The 18,787-nt window shown below is 50.5% G+C and overlaps 1 protein-coding gene across 1 annotated transcript in view; it reads left to right on the forward strand.

Annotated features, from left to right (window-relative positions):
- Nucleotides 1-10,418: 10,418 nt before the first annotated feature.
- UBE2O (ubiquitin conjugating enzyme E2 O) overlaps nt 10,419-18,787 on the forward strand; it is a gene marked incomplete at its 5' end in the record, with an annotated part of 60,268 nt that continues 51,899 nt past the window's right edge. Inside the window, one exon of the mRNA XM_080356578.1 lies at nt 10,419-10,793. Coding sequence (XP_080212704.1) covers nt 10,419-10,793 — 375 coding nt within the window. The remainder of the gene's footprint in view (nt 10,794-18,787) is intronic.

An 18,787-nucleotide genomic window follows, 5' to 3' on the forward strand; every position in this document is an offset into this window, starting at 1 on the left:
CGCCCACAGTGACCCTATTGCCAGCCTGCTGTTGCTGCAAGCTGGTGCCGGTGCAGGAGCCTGGCACAAATTGTGGACTGTAAGGAACTCATGGTCCCAGGGACATGGGGGACAATAGCCTGGGGACCGGCTGCCACCATCCAGGCAGCGGGACAGAGCAGTGACAGGGGTTGTTAGAGGAGCAGGAGCAGGCATGGGGCTGAGCTTCCTGCCCCACATCTCCCGCCCCAGCCCGTGCCAAAGCCAGGCAGTAGAACAGACAGAAGAGCGGAGTGGGGGGCAGGTCTGCCCCCCAGAGACAGCTTGAGTTCCAGGATTTACTCCCTTCTGTGGCTTGCTCAGTGGGTAAGTGACACAGCTTAGTCCCTGTTGGGCTCTTTGGTTGCGTCTGTGCTCACAGACATTACTGAGACAGGTCAATGGCAGGACAAGTGAATGCCACAAGCCTTGGGCATCGCACATGGGTGAGGTGCCCCCAGGCTTTTCCCCCTGTGCCAGGAGCTTTGGGCAGTGTAATCCCAGCAGGCACAGCCCACCCCAGGATATGCCACCTGTGACACAGGACCCCAGACCACCCAGTTCTCCCAGGAGGGTCATCAGCCCGCGAGCTCAGCAGCACCATCCTGCACTGCCTGGCCAAATCCCCTGACCTGGATCAGAGCCTGTCGCTTCAATCTGCCTCCTGCTTCATGTGCAAGCAAACCGAGTTAATAAATCCAGAGAGAACCACAAACTGAGCGAATAACTTTGCTAAGCACATGCGTCCCACAGGCAGAAATAGCGGGAAGAGCTGCCAGAGCTGTCTGTCTGTCCGGCACTGCTCAGCCCCATATTCAAGCAATTTGCAGCAAAGCCAATGTGAAGCCAGGTCATTTTTGATTATTGTTTGAGAGGTGCCAGCTTTGCCTGCTAATTATAGGCTTGCCTCCAGCTAATAGGATTTATAGAAACAAAAGCATTACCCGCACAAACATAGCACAGGGCAGAACCGGTGCAAGCTGGGAATTTTCCATCCTGAAATGCCGAGGGCTGGGTGTTTGAAATGCCTGTTTTATCCTGCCTGAGGTGAGACGAGGTGTTGTTGTGATTTATTTTCAATGAATTGCTGATTCGACAGTGGATGTGTATCCAAGGGATCGGGTCCATCAGGGAGAGAGGTTTTCTTTGGCGGGGGAATTATATAGCATCCCCAGTGCTGGTTCTAGTCAGCAAGGGGTGTGTGCAAGGACTAACTGAAATGGTGATGGGTTCATGCTCCAGGGAGGTTTGCTCACCAGTAGCCAGGTCACTGTCCCGGAGTGAGTCTTTGTCTCAGATCATATACAGGCTGTAAAGAACGGAATACTGGAAAGTCTCTATGGGGACATCTGCAGAGTTGGGAGATGGCTCAAGAACCCTTGTGTGAGCGGCTGTTCTGTTCCCATTGGAGACAGAAGGGAAAGGGGAGTCGGATCCCTCCAGCTATTTTTAGAAATGTCTTGAGACCCCAACCAGCAACAGCCCAGAGCAGAATCTAGTGATGTGGAAAGGCTGCTCCTTAGCTTGTATTCCTCATATTTTTTCCTCCCCAGCATTTTATTCCTGGCAACCCAGGTTATAGAGCTGGAGGGCTGATATATTTGTTTTCTGGAAATGAACTTTTTGCTTTGCTTCTCCGCTCCCTGCACATGCAAACGTCTTCTGTGGTGGGTATATACAGCCTGCAGAGCTCAGAGAAAGCTGTCATCCTCCACAGCCCATTCCTGGAGCTGATCCCAAGCCCTGCACATCCGTGGGGATACCGGGGCTGCAGTTACACCTGGGAAGCATCTGACCTGCAGAGGTTTCCTTCACCTCACCCCAATTCAAAGAGTAAGTAAGAAACCATGTAAGGAAGAAACTCCTGTTTCCCTGGCTCAAGACATCTGTCTTTCATGCTCCAACACAGCCTCCTGTATATTGTTCAAGTCTCCCAAACCCCAGGCTAAATTTTGTGCTGTAGCTCCTTACCAGACCTGGTACATATCAATCGATCAATACATATGTGCACATGTAGCAATGTCCCAAAAGCTCCTCCTGTAAATTTTCCCCAAACTCGTGTTTGTGCACTAGAGATCAAAGCATCCATATAGTACATAGTGATGTTCACATGTAAATAACCAGGCAAGTCTGCAGTATCCCACTAATGACATCTTTGTATTATGTTATGGGTGTCTACCTGGATTTGGAGCCTGAATTTTTAAATTCACTAGTAGTAAGGAGTTATTCACCTAGTTTTGAAGCCAAATATTCTTTACAAAAGAGCTCAAGTTCTTTGCAGACCCCAAACGCAGAGAGAAATTCAATGAGAGGAGTCCCTACTACACACGGGTTTTGACAGGACGCGTTGGAAGCGCAAGGATGGGACAGGGGCTGTGATGACAGTCACTCTCTTACCTCCACCAAAGTAATTTTTCAGGCAAGCCAAGCTCCACACACCAACCCACCTCCCTTCTGCGGTGATTGCCCCAGTCCTGGGACGCTGAGGCAGCTGTCCCGAAGGCTGTTAGTACCACCGGGATGTGACAGAAACATGGGTGCTTACCGTACGGGGACCCCGCGCCGCTGCTCTGCCCGCCTGGCCCCGGTGGTGCCGTCCAGCAGCTGCCAGGAGTGGGATTTTCCCTCTCCTCCTCTGTCTGCTGCACCCTCCGCAGCCCCCGCTTATATATATTTGTTATTTATGGGGCACGTGATGACATCCTAAGGAGTTTATAACCCTGATGAAAGACAGGGAGAGGTGAGAGGCTTTAAGGTGACAGCCCAGCAAAAGGATCCCATCAGGCTTGCTTTTTTTTCCTCTGGCGTGACTGCCTGCAGAGGGATAAAACATTTAGCTGATTGCTCGGCTCTGCAAGCCGGGCAGGGAGAGCAGAGGGCTTGGCTAGGGACAAAAAGCGATACATTATGCCTGATCCAGACCTCTCAGATGGCATTGGGAGCCTGTAAGAAGCTGGAGCATCCCTGCTGAGAGTGGATGAGCTTTCTTTGTACCAAGGATGTGCTGGCCATGCCAAGCGTGACCGTCCCTTGGGCTTGAGTGGTGGGGACTTTCTCAGGAGAATCAGCTGGCTTCTTGTAGGATGGGGGCCAGACCTAAGGTTTGTTCTCTAAGGACCTTACTGCAGAGACCAAGTGTCTCCTCCTCCACAGCCCTTGGTCCCTGAGAGCTATTACATAGGAAACTGCACGGGCAAAGCGGCAATATTTGTCCCCGTCAGGATGTGTAATAAAAGGGGGATTATCCCAGACATGAGCTGCTAGAAAGGAAATGACTGGGAAGGTCAGCAAAAATAAGAATTTTTAAATGTTGGCTTTATCGTTATCATCACGAGCCAGGTGCAGCCCAGAAAGAAGCCCGGAGCAGGAGGCAGCACTGGCTGCACTGCACCCAGGACATTTCCAGGGGAGCTCAGGACATGCTTTAGTTTCCAGCCGTGGGCAAAGTGACCTGGGGCTACATTCTTAACTCCCTCTTTTAAGTTTTTTTTTCATTGAATTGAGACAGAAATATGACCCAGCAGCTTTCTGCTCTTCAGAAATGGCATTTCAAAGCAATTCCCAGCCATTAAACTGAGGCCAGCAGAGCAGGGGCTGGCCCGTGGCTGGAATAGCCAAGTAGGGATGCTGCATTCGGTGGGTTTAGCTGGGTCCTTGTCTGTTCCTGCTCCCACACAGCTGCAGAGGGTCAAAAACTCCATTAAAAGAGAGCCACAGCAGCATGCTGAGATTTACATATTTAGCAACTCTCTCAGCATCTTCAAAGAGCCCCGAGCTGTCACGCCGGCCCCGCAGCCGGCTGGTCCCTCCATTGGCGTGCCCGCTCAGAAGGACGGCAATTATCTCTGGGTAGGATTTGCAATGAGGGACGACACGTGGGAGGCAGATGAACCACTATTTGTCCCTTGCTCTGACAAGACTTGGGGATGGAGTAACACACATGCAGCCAAGGGGTTCCTCAGCTGTGCTGCCCTCTGTCACTGTCCCTGTCACACTGCGGGGTTACCCCAGTGCTCAGTGGGGTGTGGGAGTATAATGGGAGATTGGCACGAAAGTGAACTGAACCTGGGGTGTAGAAAACCACATATATCACACTCATGGTTGTTTAGTTTTGTGTGCTTGACTGGTAGAACCCTGTGTTTAAATAACATAGGTCAGTGATAGACTCAGAGGCACCTATTGAACATCCTTGAGATTCTTGCTCTGCTGTTAAAAAGATCAAAGCACAGTGGAAAAACTATGCCTGCATGAATGAAAACCAGCAAGCTGCACGCTTGCTAGCAAAGCCTGAGCTCCACGGTACCTGCATTCCTGCCTGAGTGCTGTTTCGGAGATTCGCTCAGCTCACCAGGTAATGGAAATAAATTTACTCTTTGAATTTCATCCATGGTTTTGTGGCTTTTCCCGTGATCTGCCTGTGTGGGCTCATACAAGCTGCTTTGGGTGGCTGCAGCCTTTGTAGTCCCTTGGCCTCAAGGGGCAGGGTCTGCCATCACAGGGGACGCAGGTGGCATCAGTGTCCTCCCCCATGTGGCACCATCTAAGGAGGTTTCTCTCCCAAACTCACATAATTACTGACATAATTACCAAACTGGACACTCTGCTTACATCCCCATTTTGCACCTTCCCCTGGCTTAGCTGAGGGGACCCACATACCCAAAGAGAGTGACGCTTTTCTCCTGGCAGTGACATAGGAGGGTGGCAGCAGGACTTTGCAGCCTGGCATCGCTGCAAGGTCAGCCGCAGGCTCCGATTTCATTCTCCCTTCTCTCCCGCCTTTTCACTAGCTGTTGCAGACTGGCAGCATGCAAGTGCTCATCGTTGCTGGAACTTCTCAGTAGGATGTGGCTCTTTGGACATACTCGATACTCTCAGCACTTGCCAGGCTGGCTACCTGCTGCTTTTATCCCTCAGTGCTCCGCTCCTGTGCTGCCAAGAGCAGTTATAATCCCCAGCAGGTCCCACAAAGCCAGTGTCCTTCCAGCCTCTCCACTGGAGTGGGGCATTTGGTGCAGCTTAGGAGCCTGTGAGCTGGTGGTCTTTTGAAATAGCTGTACAGGGCTCCTATGGATGGTGGCCAGACCCCAGCCCCAGCCTCCAAATAGACCCTAGAGGGGCTGGTTCTGCTCTGTGCTCTGAAATGTTTATATATATCTGCTATGCAAACACACACATACGTACATTTCCTCTGACATATTCCTTTTGGCCCATCAGTGCAGCTGATGCTGTTCTGCAAGAGCACAGGGCTGGTTCCCTCTGCAGACCCTCACATGGGGAGCTGGGGAGGTGATGCTGCTTCACAGTTTGGCTGGGATCCCAGCAATGGTCAGGGAAGCCTCAGGCTTCGAACTGAGGCTTTGACATGCTCCGGATCAACATGTGCCTTTGCAAGGCTGATATATCTTGTTACTCCTCTGCATGGGCTTTTGAGAAAAGAGTGCAAGCACAGAAGAGGACAGTTTTACCCACATCTGCTTGGTCATGGCAACCTCAGCCAAAAATGGGAGGCCAGGACCCATCTGAGACCTTTTTTATCCCCTGCCCAGAGCACAGGCACAGGTAGTGATTAGCCTCCTTTCCTTGTCTGCTGGACTGTGACAGCTTGTAACTAGGTCATGGCCACTCACGACACAATCCCGGGGAAGAAGGAGGTTGGAGTACAGCTCTGAGAGGAGAGGGATGAGGAGGTGTGAAGGAGCCCAGCAAAGGCAGCCTCCACCCTCCAGTCCCAAGACATCAACTGGTTTATATCCAGTTCTGACTTTGGGACACGGCAGTTGGGTGATGTTTCACTGGCACGTCCTGCTTCTCACAGCTCCACAGGAGCTCTCCTGCATGTGGTCCAGCCCCAGCACACTGCTGGTGGCAGCCAAGGTGACCCTGTCGAGATGGATGGGAGCCAGATGCCACCTATGGGGAAGCCAAATCCTGCATCCCAGAGCAAGGCTAGGCCTGGACCAGCCCCATCAGGGGATTCATAAATAAGAGCTGCTGCTCCTCTGGGCCAACAAACCGGGACCGCCCGTTCCCTCCCGCCCGGCCGGGAGCCGCCGGGCCCGAGCCTGCGCGGCGACGGGAGGCGACAGCCCACGAGGTGGCACCAGAGCCCCGCCGCGGGTCCGGCACCGACACCCTGCGGGCATCCCGGCACCCTCTGGGCATCCCTGCACCCTATGAGCATCCCAGTACCCCGTGAGTATCCTGGTACCTGCGGGCATCTCAGCACTTGTGAGCATTCTAGTACGCTGTGAGTATCCTGGTACCCTTCAAGCATCCTGGTACTCTCCGAGCATCCTGGCACCCTGTGAGCATCCTGGCACCTTGTAAGCATCTCGGAGCCCTGCAGATACCCAGCACCTGCAGGCACCCAACATCCTGTGAGCATCACAGCTTTCTGTGAGCATCCTGGTACTCTCTGGGCATCCCCAGCACCCTCCAAGCCTCCTGGCACCCTGCTGGCATTCCCAGCACTCTCGGGGCATCCCAGTACCCAGCAGGCCTCTCAGCACTCGCCCATTAACCCATGCAAAGACACTTTGTGAGAGGTGTACCCAGTACTAGGTGGGTCCCAAAGAGGAAGGGTGGGGCTTGCTTTTCGCCAGTTTCTTGACAGGGAGGTGCTGGTGATCTAACTCATTTGCCAAAAAAAAAAATCACACATGTAAAATGCTACTTGGTTTTGCTTCAGGATTTTGCAGGCTGGCCTGACTTGCTGAGGTCCCTCGGTAGAGATTCAAATAGGCTGTGGCTTGCTGAATGGAAGATGCTCCTTTTGACACCCAGGGGCTGCAACATGCCCGAAGCACATCAGCGTTGTGGCAGTCCAGGCCCTGGGCTGTCGTGTCATGAAAAAGTGATGAGTCCTTCCTCAGTGTCACTTCCCAAAGGAAGCACATCAGAGCCCCAGCTGGGATCACAGTGCAGAAACACACCACCCTCAACTCCTGCTAATGAGTGAACAGCCCTGACTTGTCCCCATTAAGATCCTCCTGCTGTGAGCCTGTTGGTTGTGGAATGTGATTGTTTGCATGGCTATTTGTGGCTCTTACATGCTCTTCAGCATATAATTGCTCTGAAGGGGGACAGTTTCCATCTACACACATGCGTATGCCCGTTACATGTTATCTATATTTTATTAGCTGCTGTTTCAATGTACATTAAGGAGATGATGAGAAGCATCACCATGCTGGATAAAGCTGCACTTTGAAACCTTGAGAAGAACGTGGAGCCAAAAAGCACCTTTTCCCCCTCCCAAAGCCCTGATCTAGTTCCCTCAAAAGTGCAATTCTCTCAGACTACAGAGGGAAAGAGGTCAGTACCTTGTCCCCAGCTCCAGGTGGGGTGGCTGAATGCCTGGGGGAGATGTTTAGCCTTGAGAAAAGGAAGCTGAGGGGAAGCCTTATTGCTGTCTACAACTACCTGAAAGGAGGTTGTAGCATGGAGGGTGTTGGTCTCTTATCCAAAGCAGCAAGTGATAGGACAAGAGGAATTGGCCTCAAGTTGTGCCAGAGGAGGTTTAGATTGGATATTAGGAAAAAATTCTTCATGGAAAGGGTTGTCAGGTGTTGGAAAGGGTGCCCAGGGCAGTGGTGGAGTCACCATCCCTGGAGGTGCTTAAAAGGCATTTAGATGAGGTTCTTAAGGACATGGTTTAGTACTAGAGTTAGGTTAGGTTATGGTTGGACTCAATGATCCTGAGGGTCACTTCCAACTGAAAGGATTCTATGATTCTATGTGCTGCACCCCCCAGCACAGCGGTGGTCAGAGAGTAAAATCCTTATGCCAGAGGCACCTGTGTGCTCAGCAAGTGCTGAGCTCTGCCTTTCTGCCCTCTGTCTCATCCACTTCACAGAGGTCATGGCCTGTAGACAGAGGTCTGAACTCCCAGAAGCACATCCCTGTAAACAGCTGTACAAGCACGTGGCAATGAATGGATCTTTAAACTGTCTTTCCCCACGGGTACGCTGCTATTTTCCTACCCAATAGTCCCTTTAAGCTCTATTTTGCTCCTCATCCCTGGGGTGGATGCTGAGAAATGACCCAGCAGGGAACCACATCAACACGATACTCCTCTGATTAAAATGATGCTGTAGCAAGCAATCAAATGCTGGGTGGGCGTCAAGCTGACCTGGGCTCAGGGGAAGGTACCATCCCCACAACTCCCTGATTTGGAGGCAGGACAGGAATAGTTCATACTTCTGCACCACTTAGAGCATCCTGCTGCCCACATCTTGGGACAGCCGAGGAGCCGGGCAGAGCTGAAATGCCAGCCAGCTCCCAGAGCATCCCTCATCCATGTAGCACCCCTCTGCTCCAGCCACTTCCCAGCTCCCTCCCAGGGTTTTAGGGCCATTTTCGAGGCTGGAAAATCCCAGCAGGCCTGAGGAGAAGGTCCCTGCTCCCTCATGGGGTGGTGAATCTTGGAGGTGAGCACAGGCAGACCCTTACCGCTGTTGATTTTCATAAAAGGAAAACCCTTGGAAGGAGCAATGATAGCCAGCTGGCTGATCTAACTGAGGAAGAGCATCCTTGCATTTGTGGAAGGGAGAGGGAAAGAGAAAAAACACTGCTCTGCCACTCCTGGGGTTTTTTCTGCACCAAAACAAGTCAGGCTGAGGACTTGGGGCATTCCTGTAGTATTCCAGCCAATGCTGCTCAGGTGGGGAGCTCTAGGGAGCAAAAAGACAGGATATCTTTGGGTAAAGGGCAGGCAGTGAAGGCTGGTTTGGATTCCTTTAGCCCTTTGCCTGCCAGAGCAACAAGACCCACTCAAGAAACCACTTCTGTATCAAAAATCCCTGCAGGTGGAGAGGGAAAAAAAACCCCTTAGAGTTGATGAAGCCAAATATTTGGCTGATTGGCACACCCCAATGGGGGCTTCTAGGAGCCATAAAAAGCAAGACCAGGCTTTGCTGTCAGCTGGGGGGGCACCTCCTAGCAAAGGGCAGTGCCCAGTGCCAGGGTGGCCCCCACCCCGTGCCCAGGGTGGTCATCTCAGTGGGACAGGTATGGCCCAGGTGTGCATGAGGGACAGAGGGTGGGCTCTGTGTCCCTTCCCCGTGCAGACACCTGCATCGGGGTTGCAATATTGAGGTTTTCATAGTAGAGGTGCACACACTTATGAGGTGAGACCCATCAGCTGCTCAAGATGGGCACTGGAGCTGGGGACTTCTCTGCTCTACTAATGACCAAGGAACTGGGATCCCAGGATGAAGCAGCGCAGCCCCCTCATGCCTGACGGCCCTAGGGATGGTGTATTGCAGCCCCTCAAGACCAGGGACTCCTGGATGATGGAATGCAGCTCCCCATAATGGGTGATCCCAGGATAATGCGGTGCAGCCTCACAACTGGGGATCCCGGGATGATGCAGTACAGCCCCCCATGCCCAGGGATCCCAGTATGATGCAGTGCAGCCCCATAACTTGGGATCACGGGACAATGTGGTGCAGTCCCATACACAGGGATCCAGGGACGATGCCATACAGCCCTCCATAATCAGTGATCCTGAAGATGATGCATTGCAGCCCCACACCCAGGATCCTGCACCGATGTGGTGCAGCCCCCCATAACCAGGGATCCTGGGGATGATGCAGTGCAGCCCCCCATAATCATAGAATCATAGAATGTCAGGGATTGGAAGGGAACTCGAAAGCTCATCCAGTCCAGCCTCCCTGCCAGAGGAGGAACACCCAGATGAGGTTACACAGGAAGGTGTCCAGGCGGGTTGGAATGTCTGCAGAGAAGGAGACTCCACAACCCCCCTGGGCAGCCTGTTCCAGTGTCTGTCACCCTTACTGAGAAGAAGTTTCTTCTCATATTTAAGTGGAACCTCCTGTGTTCCAGTTTGTACACATTGCCCTTTGTCCTATCACTGGTTGTCACTGAGAAGAGCCTGGCTCCATCCTCCTGACACTCACCCTTTACATATTGATAACCATGAATGAGGTCACCCCTCAGTCTCCTCTTGTCCAGCTCCAGAGCCCCAGCTCCCTCAGCCTTTCCTCACACGGGAGATGCTCCACTCCCTTCAGCATCTTTGTTGCTCTGCGCTGGACTCTCTCCGGCAGTTCCCTGTCCTGCTGGAACTGAGGGGCCACAACCGGACACAATATTCCAGATGGTGATCCCGGGACGATGCGGTGCAGGCCCCTATAACCGGGGATCCCGAGGATGATGCAATGCAGCCCCCCATAACCGGTGATCCCGGGACGATGCGGTGCACCGGCCCCACAGCCCCGCCCCGGACCCGCGACGTCCCGCCCGTCCCTCCCGGTGGGCGTGTCCCCGAGGTGGGCGTGTCCCCGCCGAGTCCCGCCCCCGGGCCGTTACTTGCGCGCGGCCCGCAGCGCCCCTCCCCCAGGCTGCGCCGCGGCCGCGCGCTCTCCCGCTCTCCCGGCGCCATGGCGGACCAGCCCGCTGAGCCGGCCCCGGCCCCCCCCGCCGCCCCGGCCCCCCCCGCCGCCCTGCCCCTGCCGGCCCCGCCGGGCGGCTCGCAGCGCCTCCTCTTCTCCCACGACTTGGTGTCGGGCCGCTACCGCGGCTCGGTGCGGTTCGGCCTGGTGCGCCTGATCCACGGCGAGGACTCGGACTCCGAGGAGGAGGAGGGCGGCGGGGGACGCGGCACCGGCGGCGGCGCCGCCAGCTCGGGAGGCTCCGAGTCGGGAGGCCCCGGGGCCGGCGGCGCGGAGGATGGGCGCGCCAGCCCGCTGCGGCGGGGCTACGTGCGGGTGCAGTGGTACCCGGAGGGGATCAAGCAGCACGTCAAGGAGACCAAGGTAACCGGGGCGGCCTCGGGCACCGCCGGCTCCCGCCGAGGGGGGGTGTCCGCGGCCTGGCTCGGCCTCTGCGGCCGTGTGTCCCCGCACGGGGGGCCTGGCTCCGGCGGCGAGGCCGGGGCTCCGCCTTGGAGGCCTCCCGGGGCAGGGGCCTGCGCGGCCTGCGGGCTTTGGGGCTGCCGGCCGGCTCGCTGCCCCGCGGGCCGGGGCGTTCGGCTGCTCCGGAGCCACCCCAGAGGGGGCTTATTGCCCCTTTTCCCCTATGAGCCCCCCTTGCCTGCTGCTGCAGTAGCCTGAGTGTGGGGAAGATGGACCGTGTCCTCCAGGGGCTGATGTCCCTTTCCCTTCCTGCATGGCGCTCCGGGAAGCCCGGCGCAAATGTCGCTCCTGCCTTTGGCTGGTGGCAAGCTCGGCTCTTTGGGTGGCTACTGGGGCTTAATGACTCTAGGGAAAGGCCTGGCTGTGAAGGTGGTTCCAGGCAGCTCCAAACCCCTCTTGCTCTCTGGGGATGTGGGCCAGTATCTCTGCCTTTATTGGACGGTGTCGTCATCGCCCGTGTTAGAGGAGTTCACAGCCGAATAGGGAAACCTTGGCTAGATAAGGATTTCGGTGGCAAGTAACCGTGGCTTGGATCTGCCCTTGTTTACGTGAGCCTTTACCCCTCCAGATGATGAGGCATATGTAAATCTGTGGCCTCTTAATTATACCTGAAGAGCCACGAGGTGCAGGTATGTGTTAGAATATTCCCACTTCCCAAAGTTCATCTGACATGGGGTTTAGCACAGACTGACTGACAGTACGGAGACAAAAGCGAGCGAGGGGGCACTGTAATATAGCACAAAGGGGCCTGCGAGGAATGGGCGTTGCACTGAAAACAGGCGGCCGATGCTGTTCTTGCAGCACAGCGGGTCCGGGTGCTGCTCTGGGGAGGTTTCTGGTGTTGGCATCTGCTTTGGTATTTCAGAAATGGCCACGTATGCCGAAGGAGAGAGGGGAGACCGAGAGGAATGAAGGAAGGTGTGTTGCAGTCCTACAGGCATCGGTGGGATTGCAAGTGCTAACAGAATGAGCTAAATTTAGGTGGCAGTGTCATTAGACACGTGACCAGTTGGAGATAAGGAAAATGAAAACAGGTATTCAGAAAAGATACTACCACGCAATGTGTTTCTACCTTAAAAAATCTTTCTCTAAAGAACCACAATTTAATCACTGCAGCCTTCCAATAAAATCTTTGTGTGCTGTTGCAGCAAAAATTTGTCCCAGGTCGAGTGTGGTTTTCAGCATCTAAACAAAGCTGCCTTGGTTTGGGTGAGTAAACACTGTCTTAGGAGTTGTTATTGGATTCCCAAATCCAGAAGTGATGGCTCTGGTTTTAGCTGTTTGGTAACTGTACCCTTTGCAGTGTTAGAAAAAGCTAGGCTGGGAAGGATCAGAAATCAAAGATACTTCTGTAAATAAATGGTCTGTCTGTCTTTCCTTTCTGTGATGAGGCATCTTTACCTCTCTGGTAACAGACCCTGGGGAGAAGTTTCCTAAGTGCTTGAGGAATTAAGGTGTACTTTTCATATCGATTTTTCCATTTGAAAAGCTGCCCGCTAACAAAATTGAGAGGCATTGTGTATGATCTGCGCTGCAGCTCGGGGTTGCTAAAAACAAATCTGACGCCATTGAAAACACGCTGTGGGACTTATCATTTTGTGGTTATAATCAGGTTTTTTAGCTCTCTGGTGACCCAGCCCTTCATGTGTTACACCGATGTGTGACAACAAGCCAGGTAAGCCTGACATGCTTGTCATTGTCCGTGCTGGGAGGGGTACAAACCATCAGCACCACGTGGTCGTCCTGGGCCTAAAGTTTGTTTAATTTTGGGTGCTGTTGCCGGCTGTTTTCTGCAGATACATCTTTTGGCTGTGACTCTGGCTCTCTAGCATCTTTGGCTGCGAGATTCTTGTTTGACATACTTAAAAAATGTTAACCTGTCCTGGTCACAGCCGAACCGTGGATTAAAGAGGGTGCTTGTTGCACCTTTTTGTTACCTCTTCTTTCCTTAATTCTGCAGTGTGTAGAGGGTGAAGGTACTCCTGGAGCCAGGGATTTCGCTACCCCATCTTGTGCCATCATGTGCCTTGTTTATATGTAAGATCCCACTTTTGTGTAGAAGGCTGGCTGCTGTCTCCTATTTGTCAAGCACTTTGAGATCGATGAACCCTGGCACATGTACTGGATAGAGCAAGTGTTGTAACGGAGCGAGGGGAGAAATAATGTGTTGCAAATTTTGAGGGCAATGAAACAGCATCTTCAATTCCTAGTGCAAGGTCAAAAGCAATTCTCTGTACGCAATTATAATCCTAGAGCTTTCCTGTCTTTTCTTTAAACTATGGGGGTTAAAATATTTTTTTTTCAGCTGGGGAATAGGTGGGCTGATCACTTTTGCTGCTGCTTCTAGAAGTTCCACACTTGCTGTTGCTCTTTCGTGTTGCAAATAGTAGGCAGACTGCCGCTTAACCCAAAATGCACAATTGCTGATGTTAACGCACAAAAGAAACTTTCTCTTGAGATAGAGCTAGCATTTGGTACAAAGCCCCATCAGCTCTACCAACCGAAAAAGTAGTTTATCCAAGTGCATTCCTGCCTTTGATTCCTGGCTAGATAGTCATTAGCAGCATTGTGATGATGATGTGAATAAAAGATGAGCCAGGATTTCTTACCTTCTTGCTCTGTGTGCTCCTTTCCTGCCTTCCATGACCACTTTCCCTGGTCAAAACACTGGGAAGTCATTGTTGCTGAATATTGTAAAGCCCAAGCAGTCCTGGAAGCACAAAGCTTCCCTTCCCAAATATGTTTGCTGCCTATGTCTTGCCCGACCCAACAAACCTGAAGAGCGGTTCCTATTCTATGGCTAAAGCCATCTCTTCATTTGAATGTGAGATGGAATTTGTGACATGAGCTGTGAAAGTACTGCAAACTGGTGTCAGCAGTTGATGCTTTTTCTAACAAATTAGCAGGATTGCTTGAGACCCAGCTGAATTTTAATGTCAAGATTTCTCAGCTGTAGGATAGCGTTCCTGCTGTACACTTGAGCTGCCTTTGGGCATTCGCAAAAATGTTGGACATTTTCAATATTAGTAAGGCTCATAGGCTGCTTTAAAGTGCTGCTACCCCTCCTCGTGCCTGAAAACCTCAGTGCTCTCTGGCACCTTTAATTTTCACAAAGCCTGTGCAAGGCAGATACGCAGGAGCTGCAGCTGGGGGAAGTGGAAAGTGCAGGTGTTGTGTTTCAGCACCTTATCTCAGGCCTTTGGTGGCTGAGTTCCTGCCTGGGGGAGCAAATGCTTGTGCTGGTGACTTGGGGTGACACTGTGGTATGCACACAGTACTGATTGATTTACATGTTGGGGACCTTCTGGGGTCCTGGGGTTGCCGTAGGAGTCAAGGTGCAATTTATTTATTTTTTTGTTTAGGTTTTTAGCAGCCTTTTGTTTAGTAAGGTCCCAAATACAATTTGGTGTGAGCTTTGCTTTGGGAATGAATTAAAACTATCAGGACTCCTCGGACATAATCCAGGGGCTGATCAGTTTGTTAGCTGGAAATGAGCTGATGTTATCTCCACAAGTCTCCATATAAATTTGACTCTGCTTCATCCCACACAGCCCTTCTGTTCCTTCCCACCCTTCACTGCTCAAATTTCTTGACCTCAGACATGGAGTTGTGAATATAAAGTTGCAGGAGAAGTTCCTGATGATATGGTACTCCCATCATTTCAAGATTTTAATGAATATTTTGATTCTTGTCTGAATATTGCCATGTAGTCACTGCTGCGATCTAAACTTTTAAGTTGCAACCTTTCTGTGCTTATACTATAGGTGAAGGAAATATTCCCTTTTACTGAAGGCTTTTGTTTTCCCTTTCTCCCTTTACAGCCACCCTCAGCCCTTGTTGCTGCCATCCCAGCCCACCGGCGTGCACTCTGCAGGTGTTAGTCCTACCTAGTGACTCTGTGAAAACTATTTGCAATTGAGGCATGAAAACAGAGCCTTAAAAATCTTCCATCTGCGAGCCTGGCCAGGAGTTGGCCATTGGGAAGCGTGGCGGTGCAGCGTGGGTCTGTTGCAGCAGGTGAAGAGGGAAAGCTCTGCCTTGCAGGGTCCTTTTTGGGAGCCGTGAGGAAATGCTGGTCGCAGTGCAGAGCTCTGGTTTTATTGCAGCACACAAATTCAATGCCCATAAACTATTCATACTGGGTTTATTGCACGAGGAAGCTGTATCTAACCCTCTTCTTGCATCTGACATTTCAGTTAGTCTCCTAGGGGGTTCTTTGAAACCACCTGATGTTTGCAGCTGTTAGAGGCAGGAGAAGAAAATAGGCTTACTGGAATTTTTGTGTAAAATAGAACCACTTTAATGGGTGACCTTTCCATCCTGTGAGTAACCATTGCGAGGTGATGTAGCCTTGAGTCGATTCCCCCTTTTACTTTGATGTGCTCGGTTCTTGCAATATAGACTTGGGGATCATCATTAATATTTTGCTGCAAAAGTGGAATCTGGCACAACTTGCAGTATGGAAATCGCAGGAGTACTGAATAGTGTACGCTATTACTGTGTGGAGAATTGCTTTGTGTACAGTGTGCAGAGTGAATTGACAATTCAGGCATTGCAAGTGGCCACCCGGGCTAAGCAATTAATTATAACTATTCTAAATCTAGGCAGGAGTGTTATTTTTAAGAAGAACGAAACCTCTCCTTGAGCAAGTGGTTTGTGATGCGCTCAATTTCAGTGTGCTGGTATAGCTTAAAAAAGAAAAGCTAAATTAGTAATGCACTTAGGACTAGCAAACAAACTAATGTGCGCTAAAAGCTTTAGAAGGAATCAGTCAAAGCCCATGACAGACTCTGAAATACCCATGTGAGGCGTTTTGCTGATGTGATGCAGCTCCAGTGCAGCCTTCTGCAAAGAAGCAGCTTTAAGCAATTGTATAAAGTTACTTTTTTGCTTGAAGATTCTTCCTTGAAGTTAAATGGCAGAAGCTTTGACAGATGCTTTTTGGAGCAAGGTCTTGCTTGCTTATGGCAGCTGTCCTCAGCTCCTCTCTTCATAGGAAAGACACTTTTTAATGTTCAGTATCTGTGTTGGGAAATAATCGGTGTTTGTGAAGCTAAAAGCCTCCTCTCTTTTGACTGTTTGACTCTTTAATTATTTGGGGGATTTCAAAAGCTCAGAAGGAGATGGCACCTTCCTAAATGCTACTTAGGAAAAACCTGCCTCATTGTTTCCACTCTGCTGCTACCTCCGGTGTGCTGGGGTTTTGCCCAAATGGGTCATTGCAAGCACAGGAGCTGATACTTTCATCTGAAATCTTTGAACTTGCTTTTGGGGTTGTCAGTCCTGCGTTTCCCAAAACTGTGAGGTGATGGCTTGCGTTTTTTGTGTGTGGTTTGTGTTATTTTTGCTGTATGTTGGTGCCCTGGAGCACTTTACCTGTAACTGTCCAGGCTCTACCTTCTGTAGCTGGTGTGTCCCACTCCCGAGACCTTTAGAGCTATGGCAAGGTAGGAGAATGCGAACTCCACCTTCTAGAGATAAAAAGCCGTAGGGAGACTCCATGGTGATAGTTGGGCTTTTTTTCCCGTTTGCTGTTGCCTGTGAGGCAGCAAAATAGATGTGTGCATGTTTGTGGCTGAAACTATTTGTGGCTGAAACAATTCTGCGAACTTGAATTTGCACAGTTACCAAACTCCAGCAAAGGTAATTGTCTCATAATGGCAAGGTTCTGGGACTGGATGAGGATTTCTTTTTGACAGATATTGGTAAGGGTTTTTTCTTCTTAAATTTCTGAGTGTTAAGTGTTTCTGTGAAGGGAGCAGGAGACTATGTGGGGGGTGGAGCAATAATGATTCTAAGGGGTGGTTAGAAACATTAAGTTCTATGAAAAATGTGATTTTGGTAGTAGGAGGTGGGTGGGGATTGCTGCTGCGATAGCTGCAGCTCTTTCAGATGTATCTGAGTCTCAAGCTCACAGGTGTCCTTTAATTTTTATTGCTCTTTTCGGTCTGTGTCACACGAATTGTGTGGAGGATCCTTTGGCTGGTCCTGGGCACATGCAGCCCGGCCTTGTGCAGTTCGGTGTGATGTGGGCGCAGTGTGGTTCTTGATAGAAAGCATCTCTGTGTATCTTGGGAGTAAATTTGGAACAAGGAAACCCTGCTCGGCTTGCATTTGGAGTGGTATCACTTCACAGCCTCTGGTTACAGTCCCTTGAGCTGAAGAGAAACTAGGTAGCAGTGCCCTTGGTCCATTAAGCAGCGTTCATTTCGTACCGTGCAATCGCTGCAGTTCCATGAAGTCGCATGTGGTTCTGTGTTCAGCACACATCAAACACAGCCTTGATGTGAATAAAAGATGAGCCAGGATTTCTTACCCTCTTGCTCTGTGTGCTCCTTTCCTGCTTTCCATGACTGCTTTCTGCAGTCAAAACACTGGGAAATCATTGTTGCTGAATATCATAAAGCCCAAGCAGTCCTGGAAGCATGAAGCTTCCCTTCCCTTCCTGCTGCCTGTAAAGCTGTTAGTTTTTCTGGTTGTGAGAGAGGGGTTTGCAGACTGACAAGTGACTCGGGCTGTTTAATCACCAGCTGAAAAGCTGAGGATCTTAAGGCTTTTTAGCTCTATTTCTTAGCCCAAAGCTGCAAGTCTTTGGTGCATCAGTCCTGTTGAAGAAACTGGGTACAGTTTTCATTCATTGGTGGATCATGAACCTTCTGCTTAGTGCAGCACACTAATACTGGGAGAGCTGGAATTAGTTCCATCAGGACTGATTTACTTTTTAACCTACTTTTGAAAGGATGTAACTTCTTTGAGACTAAAAGAATGTTGCATATTAATCATTTTGGTTGTAAGAAACTGTGCTGCTTCTCTGCTGATAAGGATACTTTGAAGATGAAAAGTGCTACTTACTTTCTAAGTGCCACATCAGAGCCGGGAAAACAAAACCTCTTTGGCTGTGGATGTTGGAAAGGTGTTAGTTGGAAAGTTAGTTTAGGTGTAAATCTAGTGAGATGTGAGTGTTGTGAGGCTGGATTAGAAAGAAATGTAGTCGGTGAAGTGCAGCCTAGGTGTAGGCTGTTAGCGTGGTTCATAGCGGTGTTTCTAGAATCAAAAATCTATATATATGCCTGAATATATTGAATAACTGGTCCTACATCTCCATCCCTGGTGAAATTGTTGGCAGCAGCTATGCTGAAACACAGTTGGAGCTTGATATTTTTGTTCAGAATTGATCAGACTTCTAGCAAGGCCCTACAGTGGATTTGTCCTTTGGCTTTGCCCTTCTGTCTGATTTTGAAGATGGAAGTTGTTGGTTATTTTTTCCTTGGAAGGTGGTTTATGTGTCTAATCCAAGTGAATAATTTGCATGACTACTGCAAGAAATATTCGTGCTTCTGTTCGGCATCTGAGTCCAAGTTCCTTGAAACAGCATTAGTCTTGAGACAAAATAACCACGTTTTTCTAAAATTAGAATTACTACGCAGTTGTGTGGCTGGAAATGGTACATAATGAGCCACCTCTTCTTTTTTATTGTTCTGTCCTTAACACATGCAAGTTATGTCAGAAGCCTTTTCTCTGTCCTTGTGCCACAGGTTGTAAAAGTCGCTCTGGTTTTCCACGCTGCAGTACAGCTCAGCTTAGCAAATTGGCTGCAGTTTAAAGCAGAGAATGGGAGGCGGGAGAGGGAGGAATCTCCATCCTTCCTGCAAAACTTCTAGGTTGTTTCATGTTTTATTTTTTTGTATTTGAGGGAGTTGGTTGGATTTGTTTAGTTGGGTTTTTTTAATCCTTTTTTTGTTTTTGAAATCTGTGGGTGTGGATGATTCATTTACTTTCTGTAAGAGGTGGCCTGGCCAATATTTCATGTGTATTCCAAAGAGTTTAGGAAGCTCTTCCTGAGGAGGTGTAGTAGTATATAATGGTTCCTCCTTGGGGTGTATTTAATGCAGCTT

The sequence above is a fragment of the Nesoenas mayeri genome (assembly GCF_963082525.1).
Source record: "Nesoenas mayeri genome assembly, chromosome: 19".
NCBI lineage: Eukaryota > Metazoa > Chordata > Aves > Columbiformes > Columbidae > Nesoenas > Nesoenas mayeri.